Below are 25,701 nucleotides of genomic sequence, written 5' to 3'. Positions count from 1 at the left end.
GCGGATTTGTCTTTGTGCCCACAAACAACCATCATCACCACCACCACCAAACGGCAGCCCTGTGGATGTCAGGACGTATCGCACTTACTCCTCAATCTTCACTCTCGATCAGGCCTTCTTCATTGCAGGAACACTCTCATAACCTCGCCACCCAACCAACCAACCAACCCACCAACTTATCAAAGTTTCGTGCCGGCTTACATCTCGTGTGCAACTACTCCTTCGGACTTGTCCTCATCAAGCAGGACAAGGAGTCAAGAAACAGTGTGTCTCATATTTTCCCGAATTTTTGAGTGAGTGAGTTTTGCATAGCCATGGAACCTACCCCTTCTCGTCTCGAGTGTCTCAACTAACTTTCTCAACTATGCTGGAGGAGTCAAGAGAGGAAGAGTAATCCGATTTCGAAAACAATATTAATTCCTGATATTTACATTTGTGGTGCGATAAACTTCCAAGTGGATGTCAAACAGATTCATATTACAAAACTTGACAGATTGTGAATACACTCTTGGCCGTGAAGTTAAGAGATATACATCATCGTGTGTTGACAGAGTTGGTGATAGGATTGTGAGACTTTTTTGGTTAATAAAATGCCTCGAGACTCTGATTCCAGTGGGTCTTGCAGCCCCGTGCACGTCACAAGAAGCCCCAGTCCTAAATCTCAGAAAGTTTCACCTTTCTCCATCGCCAGCATTTTGGCTTCATCTTCCAATCACCATAACCATCATCATCACCACGCAGCCAACAAATCGCATAGAGATGAAGGGACGGAAAGTCTAATTCCGCACGATGCCAGCATTTTGGCCAGGTGAGATTAGATTATCAATCACGTTTTCTTGGTACATGTGTACTTCATAGAACTCTAATAAAAGATGCGAAATCTGGGTGGGTGTGGATTATGTCATCTTTTATAACTTGCTGCATGCTGACTTATAATCTCAGGAAATGTCACGAAAAGAAATCACTGCAACCAAGAAAAAACCAGTTGAAACCAGATCCGGATCTGGAATAATTAGACGTGGAAGCCATACATACATAAATTTTGGAACGTAATAATCAATCGGATTCACATGTGTACCCTGTAAACCCGGTAGACACGTTCATTCATTCACGATAATAGTGATTATGATGAGATGGCTGATAAACCATCAATGCCAGATTTAGCACTCACTAAGCTTCCTGCTCCCATTCAGTGTCACCATGGTGGGGTGGAGTGGAAGGTAATTAGGAAAGTATTAAGAATAATTTAACACTCGTTCTATGGAGAGATTAGGCAGCAGGGTCTCCCACATAATAAATTTCCATCTTTTTGGTTGTGGTACAAAATTAAAATGGTTAAACACTGCTTTTCCAGGAACCTCTTTACCACCATCACAAAAAATATTCATGTCCTCGTCTTCATGAGATGCCATAGTTGTACATACTTAGGATTAGTTGTGTAAATACATATATATATATTTGGCTCCCAAAATTGTGCTGATTGTGGCTTAATTTGATGGGGCTTAACTTTTTCTTCCCATCCATAATACATGCCTTCGTTCCTGCGGGGTGTGCAAGTAATTTGCCAAAAAGAGATAAAATTTTGATTAAGAATTTAGAGGGATTTAGACGAAGTTGAGTGTGTGGCTGAGTGACTGAGTCGATTGAGCTATTAGTTCCCAAAGTGTTTCCTCATCCAAGTTGAAACCTTTCAGGATATTGAAAAGTGAAAATTTAGCGTGGCATGAGAATAAAGCAGAAGAAGGAGGATTTTTCGTCTCGTCGTAGTCGTCAAAGATTTGCTCGTTCCGTTTAAAAAGTACGGCTTCAGTACAATCTAGACTACTCTTTTCCCCGAAATGTACATCTTTTCTTGCTCGTCGTACTCAAATAAGTGGCAAAACATGCTTTCTCTGACAATGCAGCCGTACAAGGACGAGTTGACCGCATGGCTGGTTGGTTATGGCATAATTACTGTAAACAGAGCGTGATTGCGACTAAATACAGAGTTATTAAAAACGGCGAGTCAAATAAAATGTAATGACTTCGTTTTGATAGAAGCCATTGAACTATCGGTTAATGATGACTGATGACCCAGTTGCAGTTACCTTTACATTCCAGTCCACCAGTCTAGACGGAACAGTCATCATTCAAAGAATCATTGATTTCTGGTTGAGATGGACAAGTGTCACATTTCCAGTTGGAGTGTTGCCAGTAAAGAGTAGTGTCACAATAAAGTGCTGATTTGATGAGAAGCTCGTCGGTTGTTGAATGAAATTCGAGCAGTTGTGACGATGGGAAGATTGAGACGGTTAATATGCAATAATAAAATGTATCCATTCTAAGTGATGTGAGATTTTATAATTGCATTGATACAGTTGCAATCATAACTCGTCATACAAATAATTGGCAATATTGAGTTGAGAATTTAGTGTCGGTTAAATAGTTGCTCGCACATCATGAGAAAATGGATGAAGGTAGCAAAGTCCTCAAAATAAAAGTATCCGTTTCTCTGGTTGTGTAGAGGCAGCTGAGGGTCTCCTGATTTGAGGATTGGGAGACTTAATCTGCCAAACCCGCCCCTCTTCGTCCAATAATGGTTTTTAAATCCATTTGCAAAGCAACTAAAGCCCTTTGTCTCTGTTTCTCCAGGTTGGGCTTGGTGTCCCCACTGGCTTTCTCACCGCAACATTCGGCCGCAATCATGAGTTTATATGGTGCCACTGATTTTCAACGCTCAGCCGCCGCCTGTTGGTACCCCTGGTCCTCCTTGGCCCAACCCTTCGGCCTCGCCTCGCATCCCAACACTTTGTCATCAAGATCGCCTCCTCCGGCTCATCAGAGCACTCACCGATCTCTGGGTATGCGCCCCCTCCTTCCAGTTGTCCCGTCACTACGTAGTAATTAATTAGATTTAGAAACGCTTGATAATTTGACACTTTCCTCATTAATCAGAATGAGATCTAATTAACTCCTCTTAATTTCTTAATAACTTGTGCATGTACTTGGGACGATCAAAACTCATGCTACCCAATAAACTTGATGTCGTAGAGTATACATTATGTCCTGCATGAAATTATGGTATCATAAGTAGGATAGTTTTTTATTATTGTTCTTGTTTCCCACAGTTCGAGGCGATCGAAACAAGTCCCCCACGGTCGGGTCAGATTGCTGTTCCTCCGACCGAAGTCGTCCCAACTCGAGAGGAAGTTCAATCGAGATTCGTTTGAGTCAGGGGACAAAGGGGGCATCGGGAGACGGGGACAGTGACGATGGGGCTGACTACGAGTCGGAAGTTCACGTCAGTGGGTCCGGAAGCATTGGGACAAACGGGTCCCCTTCGCAGGGAGGTAACTCAGAAAACAACAAATCTGGCGTGACGGGGAGTTCTGGTCACTCGAATAATAATAATCTCAATGGCGGCGGAGGAGGAGGAAGTAAACGGAAGAAGAAGACGAGGACGGTCTTCTCTCGCAGCCAAGTGTTCCAATTGGAGTCAACTTTCGATGTCAAGCGGTACTTGTCAAGCAGCGAGCGTGCCGGTCTTGCTGCTTCCCTGCATCTCACAGAGACTCAGGTACATCAGCAATATTTTCTATTACGAACGAGTAAATAATAACTACAGAAATTATGCATATTAGTTATCTCGACAATTTCACGTACTCATCTCCTTCAATCAATTGCCTATTGCAGGTCAAAATTTGGTTTCAAAACCGTAGAAACAAGTGGAAACGTCAACTAGCCGCTGAATTGGAGGCGGCCAACATGGCGCATGCTGCCCAAAGATTAGTTCGAGTCCCAATTCTCTACCACGAAGCCCATCATTCCGGTCAGGACGCTGGAGGTGGGAATGGAAATGGGGGAAACGGTCCTCATCAAAATTTATCTGCTTCCTACCCCTCCCTTCCATATTATCAACAGTTTGGCGTGTCTCCCAGCTCGATGAGCTCCTCATCTCCGGCCACCCAGCAGTCTCGAAACTCCCAACAACAACTCTCCTCTCTAGTCTGAAATGAAAAATAAGTGTAGTGCGTCGTCTAACAAGAAATTTACTACTAATTCTACGACGAGAGGATGGATGGATGGACATCATCTCAAAATTCAACCACAACTAAACAAATAGTCAGGTTCGAAGGATTTGTGTGTTGATGTCATGCCGTGATGCGCCCACCACCTCATCAATCAACCATGTGACATTTTCCGTCACTTATTGCTCTCTCTCTCTCTCTCTCTCTCACCCCCAATTCAAAACATTGACAGCTCTCGTACCACAATCTGTACTTTTCTCTCCTTCTTCTCCTTGAAAGTTGAAACACTTCTGGTGACGACCTGAACTCAATCCCAAATGCATAGCTTTCACGAAAACACAGGACAAAAATGAGACAGAGATGGAAAGAATGTGACGAATATTGTATGATTGTCATCCTACCCCCGTTTAAATAAATGATTGCGTGTTCGTGGGCTGTGTGGTGAATATTTGTGTAACTTTGCAGCAGTCACAGAGCAAAAAGCAGTGTATTTTTACGGCCTGAACTACTCAAAACAACACCCACGAATATGATGATCGACTTGACTACTTACTTACCACGGAGTGAACATTCCTTTAAATTGTGTCATTATTTTATTTGTGCTAAAAAATCCTCTTTTGGAGCAATCATTTAACTTTCGTTATGTACGTTTTTTTTGAAACATTTGCTGTAACTTTTCAACAACTTTGCGCCATGTTTTTGCAAGTGGTAGGCATATTATATAAGAATAAAGAGCGTAAATACTACTTATGTAAAAGACGGTGTAGTTTAAGATGGCAAAGGATTAGGATTATAATACTGATGTACGTACGTATGGATTAAGAAAGAAAATGAGAATTAAGCAGAGCTGCGCATACCTACAAAAGTCATTGTCAGAGGAGGAAAACACGTAACCAAACATTCACTGTTGAAGAACGGTAAATGCCTGTTGGACATTATTACTTAAGTACATTTGTTCAAGACTGGAGCTGAGGATTATCAGCAGTAAACATGTTCATTTATTATTATTAGTTATGATGATATGTGGAGTGGGAAATACTGATTAAAAAAGCTTCATAATTTCAACAAATTGTTGTTCTTTGTGGTCTAAGCACTTTACTCATTTGCTTAATAAACATGCATAAACATGCCTGGTAAGCATATTGGATTGCTTACCTGCACCCTCGGTTACAAAAGCTTAAAACTTTGTAAAACTAGCAATGCCAAAAAGCATTTACTTCTCAGATTGCAACATAATTTTGTATCCAGCACATGATAAACTACTAAATGCATGCCATGTTATTTGCCAATATTCTGCTGCAGTAGTGATATTTCCATCATCAAGGACGAAAAATAAAGTCTGGTGGTCTGATTTGATGGTAAACGAAACGTCTCACCTTGGCGATAGCCGTTCTCTCCGAGTGACGCAAGCTGTCTTGATGCTGAAGAGGCTGCCATGTTCTTTCTCGCACCGCTTTCTCCCCGAGTTCCAAGACAATAAGGTCTCTATAAGTTCCACCTGGAAATGCTGCTGCACTTCCACGCGAAGATGGAGGACAAGGAGTTCTAGTTCTATTGTTTTAGGGGGTAGACGGATGACAAGTCTCTCTCGCATTCTCCTTTCGTCTCTTTGTTGGGTGAAAGTGCTTAAATGTCTTTCTTTGGGGTGGACAACGAATGTGAGTACTGAATGTTTTTTAGAAATACTGATATTTATACAACGGATTTCTTATGTCTGATCTTTGCTAAGTGAAAGATCCGAAAACAGACAATGCATTAGGACATAAATTGATATATGTACCTAGTCTGGTCAGAAGAACTGAGAGTAAAGTAAATGGAAATAAGTTTTTGGTTTTGGGGTATAGATAATTTGTTTCTATTTCACTCAAAAATCAATTAAATGTAAATTCAATGAAGAGATTCAATCTAAAATAAAATGAAGCCGGAAATATGGAGTGTACCCAAATTTTGACTTATTTATTGGTGCAGAGACCTGCATAAAGGTCCATGGCTTTCCAGCCAATTAAGACTTTAGGCAAATAATTTTTTTTCATCCACATTCACTCCCTACTCGACGAAATTCAAGGTTTTTGGCTCCCAAAACTGTGACGGAATCCGGATGGACTTTTTGGCCCGATAGTTCAAATATATGACTTTTTAACCTTTTCCTTCGTAAGAGAATTCTCAAAAATATCCCGTTGCTGCGGAATAGCAACGCCTCACAACCATAGCTAGTGGCGTAACAATTTTTTAATTACCAAACATTATCACGGAGCAAATGTAAATTTTAGTGATATGTTCCATGGATATACTTCAAAAATTATTCAACTTTCTGCGGAGGCATTTCATTTCAAAAATGACGTAATCATGGAGACATTTTAGCTCGACCCAGGACTTATGTACCTGTGTTGCCCATCCGTCCGTCTTGCGTCTTGACCTTCGTGAAACTTATTCTATTAACTTGAAATTTCGGAAAATTAAAAATGACAAAGGAATACAAATTTGTAGTACAAAATTTAAAGTCGATAGGATAGATTTACGAGAGTTATTGATAACCAGACAAACAGAGACACACTGGACAAAGCAGGTACATACATACATACACAGCCCCTGACTCGGGCTCAAAAACGGATTTTTTTTTCAAGATGTGTAAATCCATGGAAAAAATATTTTTTCAATGAGAGGAAATATCCTTCACTACGCAATAAAGTCAATGACCAGAGGAAAGGATATTTCCTTCTTTCCGTATCTATGGCGAATTTTGAGACAACGGATAAATCCGTTGCTCCGTCGCAACGCCTTAGAAATTAGGATGGAAATATCCTTTGTTCCGTCACAACGCAAAGTTTATGCCGACGGATATTTCCATTGTTCCGCAGCAACGTTCGAAATTCAGGGACGGATATATCCATCGTTACGAAGGAAAGGGTTAATCTCTTTTTAAATATCAAGAAATAATATGCAACTTAACTTTGAATTTTATCTCTCCTGGTTCAAAAACTATGCCCTGTACTGTCACTTCCTCCGACTAGACTGGGTGTGGCTATTGTATTCGGATACTTGGTGATGTCGTGCATTAATTTCTCGTGTTTTGTACACTCAAGGCGAGACAACTTACACAATAGAGTCATAACAGAGAAAATTGTCTGACACTTCAGTAGCAAATTACGAGGTATTTCCTTGAATTTATTTCTTTTGTTGGCATTTAGAAGACGTCTGGGTTTTCCATATGTATTTAGTGCAAAAGTTTGTATTTAATACAAACTTTGTCATATTTCAGCATATCTATTTAGTTAAACACTATCATCATCAACATTCTCTTATTTTAAGTGCCGGCTCTTGACTATTTCTAATTTAGTTACTTACTAGCTCTTAATGGAAACATTTATTAAGTGTAAATAGTGAAAACTCAAATGAATGAACAGCTTTTCTGAACAAGGAGGGAAAAAATAATTTGCTTTAATTGAATTATTATTATCATTGGATTGTTGAAAGAGAGGAAACGTCGTCGTGATTGAAGGAACGCCAAAATAAAAATAACAATGGTCCCAGAAAGGAGGAAGAAATGAGGGTGAGGCAGCACGTACGTATGTACTATACGTATTTTTCTGTTATTGTTATTGCATTCCGTAACTACAACATCAAATTAGAGTCGGGTTGGTAGAAGTGATTGCATCGCATGCATCGGGATTTTATGAAAATAATACAAGTTGCTATCTCGTAATGGAGGAAACGATTGGTTGCCTTTTACTCGAGAATTGGAGTGTGTTTTGGGGAAATTGGTAATCGAAAGTGGGAGAGCCTGTCTGAAATAGAATGGCAGAGAGAAGATTTTGGTCCTCCACTGTTACGAGAGGCGGTTGGGGTATATATTTATAGGAAGCAGGAGGGAAAGCTATTGGAGAAAGTAAGTGTTGAATAGCAGCAGCAGCAGACGAGTTTGTTGGTCGCATGGCAAAATGTTGTAGCAATAAATCCACCCTTAAGAAAGCTCTTTCAGCCACCACACCCAGAAATGACTCTATTTTCCTCTCCTAATCTTATTGGCTCTCCGGAGAAGGAAACGAGAAGCAATATTTCTCTCCTTTCTTCTCCTCACCTACGTTCACTTGCTTCCTCTCCGGTAACAAAGAAATTGCCATTTGGAACGATGCCACAAGACGACGAAATGTATTTTTTCTTGTCTTCCTCACTTCGCCCACACCACTGTCGTCGTCGTCGTCGTTGACGTCTGTCTCGAGTCCATATTGCGGAGCTGATGCTAGCCAATAATCAGCAGGACAAGGAGTCAATCTCAATAATAGAGCATTCCAATAAAGCCGTATTGTCTCATTTCCAGCGATACATGCTTACGTGCATTCGTCCCCACCACGTCCTCACTTCATCAGTGTTCACATATGTCAAACTAATATGGAGCTTCATAAATGTCGGGTTTCGCAAGGTATATAAGCTCATTTTGAAGATGAGGCAAGGTGAGATTGCTTTAATATGGATGCACTTCAAGTGGTCTTCCTCCCTTATGTAATGGAAGGATGAACTCTTACGAAATGGATGAGATAATATATTAATCATGCCTTTCATCGCGTATTAAAGGCTGCTTGCATTGCATGTGGCAGTATTATCGGATTACGATTGACTCTCATCACCCATTCATTCATTTGCTCACGAGGACGTGATTCACTTGCAGAATTATGACATCTTCAAAGGTGAAAAGCATTATATAACATTGTGGTTGGATAAGTCAAGCAGATGAGCTCGGAATAACGCTATTTGATTTGAATTACTCCAGTAATAAATTAAGATGCATAACCTGCCATTCAAAGGATGGAATATGAATGTGCTGTTTAATTAGACACCAGCCAGCCCGACAACGCAACGAACTTATGTATGATGTAAATGTGTGGCATTTAGCTTGAAAATGTGGCAATAATTGGAGTGGTTGAAGACAAGGCAGAAGAAACGTGGTCATTTATTTTAGTGGGGTTGCCCAAGGCTTTAATTACATTGAAGAGCGAGATGGATGGATGGATGGAGGCGTGAAGCTCATCTGCTCATCGGGATGATGATGATGACGATGATGACAAGGGTGGAAGGTGATTAAAAGGGATCCATTTCTATCTATGACTAACTCAGGTACACATAAAAATGGGGAGTCGGAGTTGGTATGGGTTTCTGGAGGGGGTGCAGAATAAGGGCAACATGGCCTACTAATTTCTATAATGAAAGGTCTTATCGTCGTATTTCTTCCCTTGTGCCGTGACTACTTTTCCCTCCTTCCTTGTTTGGCTTGGTTTCGCTGAGGAGGGGCATTTATGTAATTAGTACAACATTAAAACCGATATTTAATCACACACGGACACCCAATGTTCCAGTGCTCTCTCTCCCTTCGCCTCTTTACCACAAAGCTGCTGGGGCACGAAGGCTGTGATGGGAGAGCTTTCTTTCAGGACTTTCCTTTTGATTGCATGATCCCTCCTGTCATGTCGACTCTGCCTCTTGGTCTTTGAAGTTGCTCCGTCAAACTTCACTTCACTTGTATCCACCCATTGTGTCTGTCTGCCAGGAGAAGCAGAGTGTGCTCCTCGGTATGAAATATGATAGTCTGGAAACCAGAGTCTCACCTTTCTCTCCAACTTCATTATTATACCACTTGATTTCCTTTTGAGATTTAATTTCTGAGTGGTTGACCGAGGGTACTTTGTTCCAACGTACAATTGCAACAAAATTATTGTACCAGAAACCGGCTGGTTCATGCGAATACTTTCATTAATTTCGTTATTGACATTGCGCCATAAAAAAGATGAAGAGTTTTGTCAAACTATTGTTATTATTAAGCCTCGAAAAAAATCATTGTGATCGTGATGATGTGATCCAGAACCATTTCACTCGACGATAATACTCTTGATGACGACGAGGCTTCATTACGTGAAAGGGTTGGTTGAAGAGCACTTGGGGCAGGAATTGACTCGGTCGTCGGTTGTGCAGCATCGCTCGTCATTCACCAAACCACGCACACGTAATGAAATGAAACAAGTAAAGTACAAGCATATCAACAATATGGGAGCTGACCACTCTGATCATTAAATTAAATTGATGAGTTTTTCCCTTCATCACTTGATTCTCCTGTTGTTTGACGTACTTTAAGTCGATCTTTAATCTGTACGTGAGGCTGCAGACCTGCACAAAACACAACGAGGCAACTTTTCTCTAACCGGCTACATATACATCGAAACAATAACATATTGCAGCCATTCAGTAGTCGTGAGTGAGCTGGATAATAAAAACAAACAATAATAATGATGATGCAACGGAATAATAAAACGAAGGGAAAGTGCTGGCTAAAAACCACCGTCGTTTTGGTATAATGAACACTCTGATGCTGCTGGCAGAAATTAATTAATTTGTGTTTTGAGTCTTCCCTTTGTAAATACAACACATGTGGACGATTGAGAGAAATCTATCCACTTTTATCCATATATATACCTACACAACTTTTTATGTCGCACTGCTACCAAGTATCTAAATACATACTTGATTGCCTGAATGAATCGTGTGCGGTGGCAATATCGTGACAGAGGAGATGAAAATGAAAAAAAGTAACTACTTTCTTTTCGATGAGATCATCAATGGGGAAAAATTAGCAATTTGTCCAAGATGATCTCGCCAGCATTCATGACCATGAACAGAGGCAGATGCGGAGAATGACGACGAGGGGATGTGGAGAATGAGAAACTTCAACAAATGAAAGGATTACGATCATCATCATCACAGAGTAAAACTCACAATGGCATAAAAAGTAAAGTAAAAGTGATCAAACTCAAGTAGCAGAGAGAGGAGCAAACCAATTCATTTATTTATTAATCAGCTAGCAGCAGCAGCAGCCTTGCCCACTTTGGTTGTCGGTCTGTCGGGGAAAAACTTTACACGGAAATCCAAATCGTCCCTCTCTACAGGGGTCGGGCACATTGGTGGATACGAATTTGACCTTGAATAACCCGGGAACGGTTTGTCGCAGCGGGTCAAAATTTTGAACAGAAGAGCATGTTATCCTCAGATAGTTGTGTGCGAAAATTCAACTCTCTACTTTCAAAAATGCCTCCCCCACAGTCCCCAGAAGTCGAGACAGTCATAAAAACTTTTTCCAAACTTAAATACTCGTACAACCGAATTGCTAAACATTTTAAAAGTGAATGGAAAACAGTTTCGAAATCTACAATCAATAAGGTATTGAAAAATATAGGTGAAAAGCGACAAATTTTAAGTAAATAGCAACCACCACCCCCTGAAAGTAGGCAAAAAAAGTGTTAATTCCGACCGTGCATAGGAAAAGTGACCTCTTGACCTCCAGAGACAATCCACCGACCCAAAAGGAAATTTCCCGTAAGGTTGGGGTGTCTAAGCGTTCAGTGAAAAGAGAAATTAACATTTTGAAGAAACGACTTGGTCGGAAAACTCGTGTGCATCAGCTGACCGAAAAAAAGGAAAAAAATCACGCCCGTGTTTACAAAAAAAAATTATTTTAATTTTCTGTCAAGGAATCAGAGTGACTTATTAGTAACATTTGACGAAGCACTAATTTCTCTACAAGTTACTAATTAGGTTCGAAGAGCTTACTACACGACTAATGCCGGAAAAAATTCACGCAAGTTGGTGTTTTTTTTGTAAGGAGAACTTTTTAAACAGTTTATGGTTGAGGGTGCAATGTCGGGTCGTGGTGTCCTCCCACTTATCAAAGTCCCCCAAAAAGTGAAGGAACCTGCAAAGTATGATGTGGACCGTGTATTGAAACCACTTTTAGAATAACACTTTCCTAAATTGCACGGTAAAAAAATAAATAAGGTGATTTTTCATGATGACGCAGCGTCTTCCCAGACGGCAAAGTTAACCCAAGATAATGCAAAGGACCTTGAAGCTAGATTGGGGATAAAAATCATTTCGAATAGTGAAATACCTGTATAGTCCCCTGATGTAAGTCAAATTGATTACTTTGAGTTCGTATACTTGAAAATTAAAATTTTTCTGCGGGGACTGAATTTTTTAGACGGAGTTTGGAAAAAGTTAAAATGACTATCTCAACTTCAGGGGGCTGTGGGGGAGGCATTTTCTAAGGTAGAGAGTTGAATTTTTGCACACAACTATCTGAGGATAACGTGCTCGTCTGCTCAAAATTTTAACGCGCTACGACAAACCGTTCCGGGGTCATTCAAGGTCAATTCGTATCCACGAAAGTGCCCAACCCTTCTGTATTTACTGGTTTAGGATCGAGTGAGTAGGTGAGTAGTTAACTGCTGGTCTACATGATGGTAAAAGTTCGCTTTTTTAGCGTAGGAACAAATAAATAATGCAGGGAAATGACAGAGAAAGAGTGCAATGAGGTACTTATCATCATCCGGGAAGGAAGCCAACGCCCTTTTATGATTGTCTTTTTAACTTTTTTTATTAACAACGATGGATATGCTACAGATCTCGTACACACACAATTACCCTTGCTCTCAATTCAATCCCCAATTTGCTGCACGGCAAACTGCAATATATTTACGAGTCAACAATGCTCTTTCCCTTTCTCCTCCTCCATTAAGCATAGCAATTTAAGAGTTGTTATTAGTTCAAGTAGTTTGTCAATACGAGAAAAAAGAGGAATGTGAGATTTATCAGGAGTAATAAGTATCTAATGGCGTCCCTATAAAATTGCCTGCTCACTTTAAATTAAATTTTCCCAACTAAATGATCCCATTACGAAAATTGTGTCGATCAAAAACTATTCTGCACCCTAGGACCAGCTTTTTCGAGAGAGATGAGAAGAATAGGGTACAAAAAATTCTCTGTCCCCTGATTGATCCTCGTTTGAAGTTTTTGCAATCGGAGAAGTTTGCTTGGCCTCAGTTGAGCCTTTATTTATGCATTTGGATTGGATTGCCTACTTTGTCCGAGGCAAGTAAGGGGGCCACCAGATTGAAACGAGGACAGCAGGAGAGCAAAGTTGCTACAAAATGGAAAAAAGTAAAAATAAGCTGCGAATTTGATACGTGTACTTTCTCGATGAAGAAGACCTCTTGAAATCCGTCTGATCTCAAAAGGAAAATAAATTCAAAGGGAGCACAAAAAATGTCATCGCACATACGTAGTTCTGGCTCTTTTTCGACTTGTTTCCACATGATCATCACCATTCATACAAATAGTATTGGATCAGTTGCTCCATTTTTCGACACATATTTTACATCCGGTGTGGACAGATAACCCGAGAGATGATACAGAATTGGCAAGTTAAAGAAGCTATAGGAGGAGGAGGAGGAGGAGGAGAAGTGGAAATGCGGTGGTGGTTGGGGCTGAGACAATATTGAGACACAGGAGGACAATCAATCACCATTTATATCTATCGCTTTTGGGATTGTGATCCGAATTCGGGGTCTTAAAACCTTTGCCTTCTCACCCTTATTAATTTATCGCTCTTCAGAGGTTTGGGAATCCTCGTCCTTTATAACACCACCACCATTTGCCACGTATATATGTAGCGTCGATATATTTACTTCCCAACAATAGACTGCATTCTCCTCCTCTCTCCAGGGACTCAAACAGGCAAAATTTTTATTTACATTTCACATCTTCAATCTTTCCTCCGATAACTTTTCCCAACTAAACTAAACAACTCCTCTCTCCGCAACTGCAGTGTTCCACTTTCTTCGGGGGAGATACGTCTTCTTCGCCTCCTCCCAGTTATCACGACACGACACCTCTGGACCTTTTTTTAGTCGGAGGAAGAAAAAACCCCAACTTCTTTCCAATCCAACTATTTAACAAATGCATCCACCAAGACATTTAATGATCAATTTCATGGGAAATAAAGTTTAAAATTATTACCATTCCTTCGATTTTTGCATTGAATTATTTATTCATACTTTTTTGAACTAGAGACAGCATTGATTGCATCACTACAAGACTGAACTATGATTTAGCATGCTGGCAATTACACAGATTTTGCGGTATAAATTATAATTTGATATTAATTGATCGACTGAAAAAAGAGTGGTCACAAGCTGTGTGTTAAAATGTTTCAGTTTGTGAATTAAAAAAAAAATTGTTGATGTTGTTGTGATGTGATAAATTATTGAGTGGATCTTTATTATCAGAAAGTGGCAATGAATTTTACTTTAATTGTGACATGTTTTCATCTATGTATGCATGTAATTATGAATGGAAAGCAAAGTTAAACTTTGACAATGTAAATATTTATAATTGCTGTGCATGTAAATGTTAAGAGGAAATAAGGCAAATTCGTTTTTATTGTCCTGATCAATAACTTATTGTGGAAATTGTTCTTACATAATATCCAGTCCACATATTGACCATTAATACAGACACGTTTAACAATGTTGCACTTGTGTGATGTTTTTTTTTACACTCTGATTTCACGTAATTTCTATAATAATTCACGGTGCATGAAGGAAAAGGTGCACGAGTAGTATTAGTATCAAATCCTCACTCTATTATTACCTTATCTAACCCCGTTTATTATGTTTATTATTGTCTTCGGGAAGAGTTTTCGGTTGATAAGAGCGAAGCGTTTTTAAGGGGCGGCTTGGTGATGATAAGTATGCTTAGTAATAATAATGTGAATCATGATTTGACATTTTTCTTAGATAGTGCACTTATGTGTGTATGTATAGAAATGGAAATAAATTTTTGGGGGATCAAATCAATGCTTATACTTACTTGATAAATACTAAATATAATTATAATTGACATACAAATTGTAACAAGACGGCAATCAATAGAAACAGGAATGACTTTTAACTTAATATCAGTACAAGAACAAAGAGGAAATCACCAGGAAGTAATAAAAGCTCAACAACTAATAATATTCAAATCAGAGCATTAATTACCATTTTCAATTTAAAATTGCATACAATGAAAATTACTGAATAAATACCGGTGTTGATTAAAAAGCAGAATTAAATTTATGTGATGCATTACAACAACAACAACACTGAAATAACTTACAAATAACGATAAAATTTAAAATAAAAAAAAACATTCAGATTCACACGAAAGAAATTATTAAATGTAAAATGTTTCAAAATTTCTGTTTCTTCACCACCATCAATAAGTAGCAATTAAGCAGCACATCAGGAGCAGTATGTATGTAAATGCAGTAGTTTCAAAAATTGCCCTTCATACAAAAATACACTTCTATTCCTAGCAACTATATACATACAGTAATATGGATGCAGTTTACAGTACAAATTTGTCGCTATTAATATGAACTATTCACTTTTTTTCTTAATTAGATACTAATTGTTTTTGCAAATTCATGATTTACTGCTTTTGGGCCTGGCTTTATAATTGTGCTCACATTTTTGTAAGTATTTGTTATCAGATTTAATCTATACTAAACTACGCGAATTATATTCTTGCAAGATTTTGTTTCGTCCTTTTTGCTCGCAAAACTCTGTTATGATGATAAAGCTAATGAAGGTAACAGTCAATTTAGGGCACATAATAATTGTATTTTTTATACGGACACGTAATGACCACGCCAAGTCCTTGATAAGATTTATGTATATGTAAGCACCACTAGTAACGTAAGCCAGTCTTTTTCTGCTGACGTCTAAAAATCTGCTAGTTGAATTAAGAGAGTGAACAAAGATTGCGACTTTGTCGATTAGAATTCTTAGCTTTTGCAAAGCTGGTTTTTTTAACAACATAAAATTAGGAAACATTATTCTTAAATTACGTAAAGCTACACGAACACGTTGACTACGAGTTGTTGTTAGTAATCCATGGCTATTATGGGATGGGAGACGTTACACCTTTGCAGGTCTCTCAGGTGCCAGAACGATCAGTAACTTTTGTAAGTTTTGAGTAGTCGTGGCTATAATAGAAAAATATAAAAACATTGTTATCATTTTTACCTTGATAATAAAAAAAATAACTGAATGAGATTGAGCATGAAGAAAGCAGAAGGCTTATCATTGTAATATTGATCAATCAATCATCCCTAAGATAACATTGACTAGTGACACTGCTACAAAACCCTGGTAAGATAAGCACCTCATTTTAAGATGGTCGCAGCACGATAAGAAGCTTTTGCAAAAGCTGTGTCGTCCCGTCTGAAAATAATATATACGAAGTTGCATTTACATACATCATAAAATTTCAAATCATCAAAAATTCGGTTTATGCTTATAATACGCCGTAAGTATACTCCAAATCTGTGTAATACGCCAACCAGTGTCATTCAAAGGTTTCAGGGAAAAGTGCATTAATTAAATAAATTATTAATTAAAAATGTACTATACCGCAAATATCTATCTAATACAAGCTTTAGCAAAATACGAGGGGTGGGGAGGGCAGGATTTATTTTATAGGAATGAAATGTCATTGTTGTTATTGCTGCTACTGCTACTGCTGGATGAAGGGATTCTCCTTGGTTTATTTTGGTCCACATTTTCCATTCGAAGCACAAGCTTTCCCCGACTTATGAGCTAAATAAAGTTAAGTAAAAGCATTTCGTGTTTAATTAAAGTGTAATTGTCATCTTTGTTTAGAGTTAAAGCAAAGTTTTCCTGTACTTTGGCAGCTTCCGTAGATCCAGGCGACACGACCAAGTTGGACAATTCGTCCGGAGATGAAAGATGACTTGCACCAGAACAACATGGAGATTTAGCCCATAGACCAGCACGATTCCGTTGTGGTTGATTCCGAGGCGTCCTTTTATCGCCACACATCAAACCCGGCGTCATTATAAAGCTATCATTAAGCGGAATATTTCCTACGTCACCGCGCATCTTTTCAAATGGTGGCAGGACGATGAAAGTAATTTGGGCGATTCTAGTAAAATACGCTGTAGCAGAAGAAAACGGGATTGCACAACGCAATTAGCTAATAGTTAGCAATTCTTTCTTTAGTGTTTGTATGTAAATGTAATTTAGTGTTTAATCCACTCGGAGGGAAAAAAGCGCAATAAGTTGTTTTTGTTTCTTTCGAGATGACACTTACTAATGATGCTTTGCACACATTTGGGCTTGTTTCTCCACGCAATAAAGAGAAAGTACACTGGCACAGCGCTGAGGATCACAAGAAGGCCGACTCCTACGTAAAGAAACAGTCATTACATTAATCGATCCGGGAATCGTAAGTATCGAAGTTGGTAAGGAATTTTGTGAAAACATAATCCGCACCTGTGGTAATAGGGTCGGCAAACATAGGTACGACTGTGATGATGATTGTACAGATGATGTAACTGATTGGCCAAAACATGTTCACTTTAATGGGTCTTGGAAGATCGGGCTGCTTCCAACGGAGGATTGGGATGCAACAGACTGCGGCACCGATGCTCAACTGCAAATAAGTTGAAATTAGTATGCATGCACACTTAAGAAAATAATAATATCGCAATTCTTGGCTACGCACCCAAGTGGCGAATCCTACATAATTGATAAGCACCACGATATTGGAAGAAGTCAAGTAGAGGAGTGACAACAGTGCCTGAAAGAATATTGAAATTAGATCCAATATTTTGTCTAAAACTCATCCGTTTAATGACGTAGTGACGACAACTTACAACAAACAAGACGGCGGGTGCAGGAGTATTCTTTTCAGTTTGGATCATAGTTAGCACTTCGGGCATCTGACCTTCCATTGCACCAGCATAGAAAAGTCTGCAATTAACCAGTTATCATAATCATCAATATTACATAATGACGGAGTAAACAGTTATCGAAAGTTTTCTGGGTGGGAGAGCTATTTTGGAGCGTGTTGGATGTTCACGCCACGTGGAGAGCCAATCAAAAAGGTTCGTCTTGCTAATAAACTGTTTAGCTCTTCTTTAATTGTGCTAACAAATAAAGTGACGGACCGATGTGGTCTCTCAAATTGCCTGTTGGCATTGATTAGCACGTTGCTACACCCTCAACAGATAATTGGTGAGATTGCATAAATTTCTAAACCCCAAATTGCACGAGTGTCTAGAATACCTTGAGGAAGTGAGAAGGATTCCGTTCACAGCACCGAAAGTGGACATGGCTACTGCGACTGGAATTATCCAAGCGTAGGAACCGTAGAGTCGTTGGGCAAATGTCTGTAAAAATATGACCACAAATTAGCACATCTAGTCCATCCAAGTGTAACAAATACGACGATCTAGTTATGACATTTCATCCACTAACCTCAGCGACGGCGGTGGACCCCAAAATCTCTGAAGGGCTTAAGGTGGTAAAGAAAGCCATGTTGGTGAAGACATAAACGACCATGACGAGAATGCAGGAAATCCCGATCGCCCTTGGTAAATCGCTGTTGATAAAAAAGCACAGGCTTTATCACCAGTCACTCTTCGAATTATTTTTACTCTTTGTAAAGCACGTACCGCACGGGGTCCTTCATTTCTTCAATTATAAAGTTCAAGTAATTCCTGATAAAAAGCAATATAAAAACAATGATTTTTACCTAATATTTTATCATAATATTAGAATTAAACGCCATAATTGATCCAAAGAAGAATCTAATTTCAGTACCATCCATTGTACGCGAAGAGACCCGAGTAGAAGGAGAGAGCAATTTTGGTAGGATCCGCTTCTGTCCCCTCCCACGTGAAATATTCCGTTTTTCCTAAAAACCAATCGCTTTTAGAAACAGTTTGACAAGAAATGATTCGCATGAATGGATGGCTACACGCATTCATTATTTTTACCATAACACAGCTGCACAACACCAGTTCCGATGATCATGAATAATGCGAGGAGTTTGGCGTAGGTGAACCAATCTTGAATCGTCGTCGCCCACTTGACATTCCAACAGTTGACAAATGTCAGGAAACCTGGAGACAATAGAGTTCATTTCAACCGAGTCCAGCATCATTGTCATCGTTTCACCGGATTTTTCCATTTTTGGAAATGTCGAAAAAGAGGAAAATCCATCTACTATGTACTTGTTTAATTGCTCATTAAAAAATGAAATCTTCGCCCTCGTCTTAAACTCGTTTCAACCGGACATGTCAAAATGATAAAGCTTCCATCTCACAGTTTTATTAATGTTGACATAAAAAATCTCCATAAAATTTGAGATTTTGTCTGAATTGGGTTACAGCGGTGATGAAGCTATTGGCAATTAATTCAGTATATGTGAAACGGATCCCTTTGCTCTCACCACGTTTTTATTGCTAAGATAAGATAAAATTTATAGTGGATCGAATGCATGTGCACCGGATTACTAGTCAGCTCTGAGACACATGCAAGGAAGAATATACACACAAATCCCAAGTACATCCACGCCATCAAAAATGGTACATTTAGCTTATTATTTACTGCTCTAAATTTGCATTTGTTAGATAACGCAAGACGATACGAAGAGGATTTCACTCTGGAATTGAATATTATTAGGAATTCCCAGGCGAGCGAAATGGACAAGTTCTGTTTGTTAATTTTATGGATTACTTATTTATGATGTGGTCAAAATTACTTAGAGTGGCAAAAATTGTGGTACATATGTGTTTATGGACCTTCATATCTAGTCATTTAAAGACTTGATTTTTGATCTTGATTTTTTCCACATTAAAACTAGGTGACATAATAATGCAATTAAAAAATGTTGGGATTTTCGACCATGCACATATGCACATAGTTAAACTCACAATTATTTTGCATACGAAAAGGAGCGTGGAAACCTCGTCCGGTAATTATCCATGTTCATATGTTAAGCACCACAATTGTCTGCTTGTTAACAAGCCAAGTTCAACGAACATCTGATCTCCATCAGGAGAGAATGATTTAGTGCAAATCTATTATCTTCACCATGAAATCAGACTGGTTGGCTGGTGTCGAGGCAAACAAAGGGTTGCATAATTTTAATTTTAACGCATCCATGTTGTATGAGGCTACATGATCTCGAAGCAAAGTTCCGGTTCCGTTCCACCAACCACGCCCCCTTCCAGCGCCACAGTCTCCCTCATTTTCCGCCAAATTTCCTTTTAATCATTTTACAACAGCTCCTCTTTCCCATACAATTTTCAACTGTGCTGCTGATTCCCACATAAAAAAATGTGGTCCAACTCAGAAAATGTTTATGAGTTGGTGTCAGTCAGTATACATGCTTCACTTCAATCCGCTGGGAATATATTTAGGTACATATCCTACACGAGTAAGTTTTGAGCCGTGTAAACTGGAGCAGCCGTAAAAGGAGAAGACAACAATTAATGGGTTTAATTGCACCAATTACAACACGAGAACCCGCATACATATGAATTCACAGAGACAGAATTATGCACCGTCTTGAAGTGGAGGTGGAACTCGAAATTTCTCAACAACCTGTTGGAAACCTGCTGGCGTTATGAATTTAAATCAGAAGCAAATGCAAGAGTTCACGCTGCTGTGTATGTAATTTCAATTTGTAAAATCCATGCAACTTCCAGAGAATAGTGCTGAGTTAAATTTTGATGGGTTTCCCAACCTCGGGAGGTGGTAGTAGACATTCACTGACTGGTAATAAGCGTAAGCGGTGAAATGCCCATAATTTTATGCAGTTCTTCAACGGCTATTAGGTAGCCACAAAGCAAGTGCATGTGGATTGTACTATTGGCATTGCTACATAAATGAGTGGCATGGTTATGTCTTTTCAGTGCCACCATACCACAAGCAATGCATGCACACTTGTCTAAACGTATTAATAGCAGAAGAAGACAATGAAAACTCAACCGCACCACGGCTTAACAGGTGCAGGCGACTGGAATGAATTTGCTTTTTATTCATATGAACGATTCTACTTCTTCACCTGAACTGGAATATGCTATCGCTCTCAGTAAGTGAGGGGCAGAGTGAGCATGAGAAATCCAGTGCTATGAAGTAGAGTTTCTGCAGGAGGTAAAGTGAGACGGATTCGCGAAATGGTGAAGAACGCAGTAAAAGGATGATGGAGAGGTGACGATATAAGAATAGAAGCGTCATATTACGTAATTGGATCGAAATAATAACAAAAAATGTTGAAGAAAGCGAAATAAATAACAGTTGGCATCGCTATAACGCAAGTCTCACGTCGGTCGGTCGGTCGATGGATAGAAATAATTTCATGTCGATTTGGGGCAAACAAATAAATGAGCTGTGAAACATCAAGTGATTCACAGCCTATTCCGATAATCTTGTTCTTGCTCTTCTTCCGATCCTCGATCCCCGATAAGAAGAATCAATCAATGAAAAATGTTTAGTTCGTTACTATTTGAATGTTGATGTTGATCTAAATAAATTGCAGTGTACATGGAATTTGGCAGTGGCTTTGTGTACGCCGGCTTGGGCAGGCAGGGATCTCTGCATGATATGATAATAGTAATGTACATATGTACACAGCTCATTCTTATGTATGCACTTGCTACCCTTTCATCCTCCGAGCAGCAGGATCAATGATTAAGCGAAATTTCATTACTTTTTTGATACCATCATCACAGTGATGATCCAATTCCAGACGAGACTTCTGTCAGTCGTGGTCTTTTTTGTATGTGTGTCTGAGTAAATTTGCTGATGTGATGGTAGTTATCAGACATTATCACTGGTGCAGTCGACTGGTGCTACTTGTCTCACAAACTGCATCAAAACAAACAAGAAGGGAAAATGCTTCTTGTGGCAAAAAAAATAAATCATTGGGTTGGCAAGTTGTAAATAATTAGGCTAGTCTGCTGATGCTGGTGGATCTGGCTCGTAGTCACACATCATTATTGCGTACGCCTGATGTACATATGCATGCAATTTAGGGGACAAATTGGCTGATTGAATCAAATCTCAGACACTCCATGCTGCTCATTAAGGTCCATAAATCGTGCAATTTATATCGTGACGAGATCTGGCAGAGAAAGTGTTCGTTGCAGCGAAAAGACAAGCAGATGAAGTGAACTTACAAATGACGACAGCCGCCAGAAGGCGGATCGACTCGTCCGGCGGAGTGCAATCTGGGAAGAAGGGTTTCAAAATGTAGGTGGAGAATGTGAGCGCCACGATGGCCTGGGAACAGGGTCGGACAATCATGCACTCCACCCACAACCGGATGAAAGCCAGGAAGGGGCCAAACGTCACCATGATGTAGGCATAGTCGGCCCCACTTTTCGAAATCATGCAGCCCAGCTCGGCATAGCAGTAGGCTCCCACGAGAGAAAATACGCCAGAAGCGGTCCACACGACGAGAGCCAAGTTTGGAGACCCCGTTCCTACCAAGACGCCGGTGGGAGCGACGAAAATGCCGGATCCGATGATACTCCCCACAATGACGGTGATACCGTTCATGAGGGTCATTTGCGGCTTGAGACCAACGGCTTCCTTCTTGTCCTCGGAGGCCGGGACCTGCACAAATTAGGAGGCGGATTTTTAGTTTGGGAACCAGAAATAATAATTTATTTATGTTTACCTCCGAGTACTTCGTGTCCTGCTTCGTGTCGACCATTGTGAGGGATTGACTCCTATGTATTGAACCTGTTTCAGGGAAGAACAAATATATATATATGTGAGGATAGTGTGAATAATAGGATAAACGCTAAGTGTCATAAAATTAGTCGTAAAAGGATGTTCTCATAATTGTATGGGGGGTAGAATTCTAAGCACGCTAATACATAAAACGGTTTTAGTACGGGAAAGATTGAGATTTAAATTCTTTACAGATTCCTACTCGCACACCTCCTCAAACTCCATGTAAGACATTACAATGCTACACGCTAATTGGGAAACGGACATGGTCGTGTGTGTAGCTTTAGTTTTCAATGGAAATCCATAAAATAAAAGTCTTACTTTCACTTTCCGGAACGAATCAGGTAACAAAAAGCCACGTCAATTTCACGACGCAAAAATCCCCTCCTAAAATCTGAATTGACAAGGCGAGAAAAAATGGAACTCAACGCAACGGTGTGATCAGCGTCCAGTCCACTCTTCCACGGTCACTACACTCCTTCAAGTTCTGAGAAAAGAGCACAATTTGTCCACTAACTGTTCCAAGATGTTGATTATTATAAATATTTGTTGATTATTATTATAATTTGCAAACTGCTTCCTCATTGATGCAAATTTTGCCAGTTGATGGAAGGGTGTGCAAAAACTGAGATGCAAGCCGGCCTGGTGTCCAACTCGATTCCTTGCCACCAACCAACTAAAGCTAAACTCGTTGCAAACTCGTCAATGGGCAAAAGTGGTATAACTAACAAAGCAGCACTGTGTTCACCATTGAACCAGAGTCAGTCTCACAAATGATCTCACTCCAAGTTGTCTAACGTGGAGTTGAATTTATTACACTGCTGGATGGATGGATGTATCTATTCGCCCGATGGTGGAGTGATGGCAAAGATGGCTATTCGTCGTCTTTTCTGCGTCTCTCTTTCTCTCGTCTTTTTATGCAAAACCGTCCAACCGTTCCAATTCTTCCGACTTGGCTGTTAAAACATCAACCTACGCAAAACAAAAGAAAACACATTATCACCAAACGAACCAACACTGTGCTCACGGAGAGAAGTCGTCTTGTTAATAAGATACGGCTAGCTTGGCTAAATTTTTACGTAAAATAGTCGCATGGATGTACATGATCTCGTGATCTTGGTGTAGCTGACTTTTGTCACTAGAATAGATGGATGGATGGAGGCCGGCTTCTAATCGCTTAGAGGGCAACTAACAATTTTCGACTATTTTAAAGAAACGTACACATGTACACAATCTCCGCAAAAATGTGTGAAACCGTGTTATCCACAAGTGTAATATGTTCTGTGTAGGAAAGTGGGCACAGTCGTTAGAATAACGCCTTATGGATAAAATTGTACACGCGGCACTCCTTCTTAAACAAATGATGCAACACCTACTGCTAGAAATATTTTACGATTATAAAATAATTCCTATGCGATTTATAAAAAAATTAAAAAACGGTAAAAATTTCTGAGATTATAGCTTACCAAAAATTGTCGAGAAAAAGAGTGCTATCCGCTCAATAGATGAATCATTTTGTAATATTGTAACTCATTCGAGATTGAGCAATTCGAGACTGGAAATAAAAGAAAGGGAGACGAGGAAAGTAGTAGTTTCACGGTGTCTGGTCCTCATCGCGACTGCGGACTGAAAAAGCAGTTCTTTGCAATAATGTTGCTTTGCTCCTTGCTCGGTGTGGGAGGAAATCTCGCTCCGAAATCGATCGAAAACGGCTGATGACACGACGACTTTTCCCCCTCTCGATCTTCTCCAAAAGTACTCCAGCAACAACCAGAAGAGCATTATGACATATGTATGTATGCACAAGTCGCATAATATGCGCGTACCTAAATGATGCTACAACTACACTACACGCCCTAATCCATGCCTCCTCCTATGCAATCGGATTCATGTGCCATTAGGCAAAACAAACGGCAGAAATTACATGTGAACGATGACTCTGATTAGCATGATTACTCCAGTCGAAACTTGCAAATTTGTAGCAAATATTTCTCCAGATGGTAATATGCAAATGCACTTGATGAACCGTGCAGTGGAGCAAAATGATGAGTTTCATTACACACATTTGAACTAAATATATTAACTATTTATCTACACCTTTTGTTTTATGCGGGTTAGAGAGGAAGTGGGAAAGATTAGTCGAAAAGAAATGTCAACCAAGAATGTGGATCATTCCTGGTTTCATGTTAATAAGTCGGTGATAAGCAAGTGTGCAGGGCATATTGTAGGAAGAGAGACATACCTCATTTGCACATGGGGTTGTTACACTGTAAATAAATGTGGATACATACTTTTCATGTGGCATTTACTACTACTTATTTACTACTACTATTATTGCAACAAGTTCTCCCCGTAGTCGGTATGCGCATGATATCCATCAAGTTCATTTTAGTGGGTTCAATTGTAAAACTTGGCTTTTTTCACAGGCTTTTGATTTGACGTGGCGTCCTCGTCGGTATTCAGAGTAAAACTTGCAAGAGGTTGCATCACTAACTAAGAACGGATGGATGGGTACAGCCGTCCCCACACGTTGCATCACACCACACTCCCAAAATAACTTGGTCATAAAAAGTCTAAACATGAATTTTGCTTAGACAATGGATCACAGAGAACAGAGAGAACAGAAATAGGAGAGAGAGACTCCAGAGTTAGTAAACCTTGCCAACTTTGTCCCTGTGGGGTTATAATATGCCATCACTATCACATAATAAAAATAATATTCAATAAGCAGCCAACCTTTGGCTCGCCCATATGCAAAACATGGCATCGACATATGTTGTTTTGCAGATGCGTATGTACGTACGTATACCTTATTCTCCAGCCAAGTAGCAAGGTTTGCTACTAATACTTAATATGTGAATCCATACTGAAAAAATGGAGAGAATCTATCATACATAACTTAATGAACGTGACTTTCACAGGTTGCTTTGTCTTAGGAGGGGAGCTTGCGAGGTTGATAATAACAGATCTTGATGCCCTTTGGATATGTGGTAGGGTCCCATGAGTGAACTAAAACCCTGAAGTGGTTTGACTCCATGGCCCCATTTGCGCCCGCCACACCCACTCAAAAATGTTCAAAAAACGCTTTCACTCCAGTTTTCACTCATTCAAATCCACGCCAAAAATCCAATTTTACTCGGATTTTGAAATTTCTTTCACCATTACACTCCCAGATAGTTGCTTTCTGCAATCCAATATCAAACTCAATTTTTTCGAAATTTTTAGTATTTTTAAAAATTGCAATTCGGAATGAGGATTGTCGTAGTAATCAACAACGCAAA

At 39.5% G+C, this 25,701-nt stretch overlaps 2 protein-coding genes across 4 annotated transcripts; one reads left to right on the top strand and one right to left on the bottom strand.

Moving 5' to 3' along the window:
- On the top strand, window positions 1-5,048 carry LOC110858218 (homeobox protein HMX3). Its single transcript, XM_035858609.1, has 4 exons — window positions 1-808; window positions 2,632-2,840; window positions 3,108-3,556; window positions 3,673-5,048. The coding sequence occupies exons 1-4, from the start codon at window positions 591-593 to the stop codon at window positions 3,988-3,990; spliced, it is 1,194 nt and encodes a 397-aa protein (XP_035714502.1). The 5' UTR covers window positions 1-590; the 3' UTR covers window positions 3,991-5,048.
- Window positions 5,049-14,231: 9,183 nt separating this feature from the next.
- On the bottom strand, window positions 14,232-24,105 carry LOC110858006 (Y+L amino acid transporter 2). Of its 3 annotated transcripts, XM_035858427.1 has the most exons (16): window positions 23,887-24,105; window positions 22,742-23,392; window positions 22,365-22,429; window positions 21,862-22,300; window positions 18,673-18,798; window positions 18,497-18,590; window positions 18,349-18,393; window positions 18,152-18,275; window positions 17,960-18,063; window positions 17,548-17,644; window positions 17,397-17,471; window positions 17,165-17,324; window positions 16,983-17,075; window positions 16,556-16,827; window positions 16,283-16,468; window positions 16,047-16,093 (listed from the first exon to the last, which is right to left on the bottom strand). In XM_035858427.1, the coding sequence occupies exons 3-15, from the start codon at window positions 22,398-22,400 to the stop codon at window positions 16,346-16,348; spliced, it is 1,788 nt and encodes a 595-aa protein (XP_035714320.1). In that variant the 5' UTR covers window positions 22,401-22,429; window positions 22,742-23,392; window positions 23,887-24,105; the 3' UTR covers window positions 16,047-16,093; window positions 16,283-16,345. The 3 variants fall into 3 exon arrangements, with proteins under 3 accessions (XP_021962323.1, XP_021962322.1, XP_035714320.1); XM_022106631.2 differs by lacking the exons at window positions 16,283-16,468; window positions 16,556-16,827 and adding an exon at window positions 14,232-15,855 and having other exon boundaries at window positions 16,035-16,093; XM_022106630.2 differs by lacking the exons at window positions 16,047-16,093; window positions 16,283-16,468; window positions 16,556-16,827 and adding an exon at window positions 14,232-15,855.
- Window positions 24,106-25,701: the final 1,596 nt, after the last annotated feature.

This window comes from Folsomia candida, unplaced genomic scaffold, assembly GCF_002217175.1.
Source record: "Folsomia candida strain VU population unplaced genomic scaffold, ASM221717v1 Fcan01_Sc020, whole genome shotgun sequence".
Classification (NCBI taxonomy): Eukaryota; Metazoa; Arthropoda; class Collembola; order Entomobryomorpha; family Isotomidae; genus Folsomia; species Folsomia candida.
Note: the sequence above shows the minus strand (reverse complement) of the source record. Positions and strands in the feature narration are given on the sequence as shown.

Excerpts from the sequence above, each read along its gene's own strand:
- LOC110858218 (XM_035858609.1), top strand. The coding sequence starts at position 591 with ATGCCTCGAGACTCTGATTCCAGTGGGTCTTGCAGCCCCGTGCACGTC. Across the intron at positions 809-2,631 it reads GATGCCAGCATTTTGGCCAG|GTTGGGCTTGGTGTCCCCAC; the intron begins GTGAGATTAGAT and ends CTGTTTCTCCAG. Across the intron at positions 2,841-3,107 it reads GAGCACTCACCGATCTCTGG|TTCGAGGCGATCGAAACAAG; the intron begins GTATGCGCCCCC and ends TGTTTCCCACAG.
- LOC110858006 (XM_035858427.1), bottom strand. The coding sequence starts at position 22,400 with ATGGTCGACACGAAGCAGGACACGAAGTACTCGGAG. Across the intron at positions 18,276-18,348 it reads GAAATGAAGGACCCCGTGCG|CGATTTACCAAGGGCGATCG; the intron begins GTACGTGCTTTA and ends TTTTATCAACAG. Across the intron at positions 16,828-16,982 it reads ATGTGTGCAAAGCATCATTA|CGTATTTTACTAGAATCGCC; the intron begins GTAAGTGTCATC and ends CTTCTGCTACAG.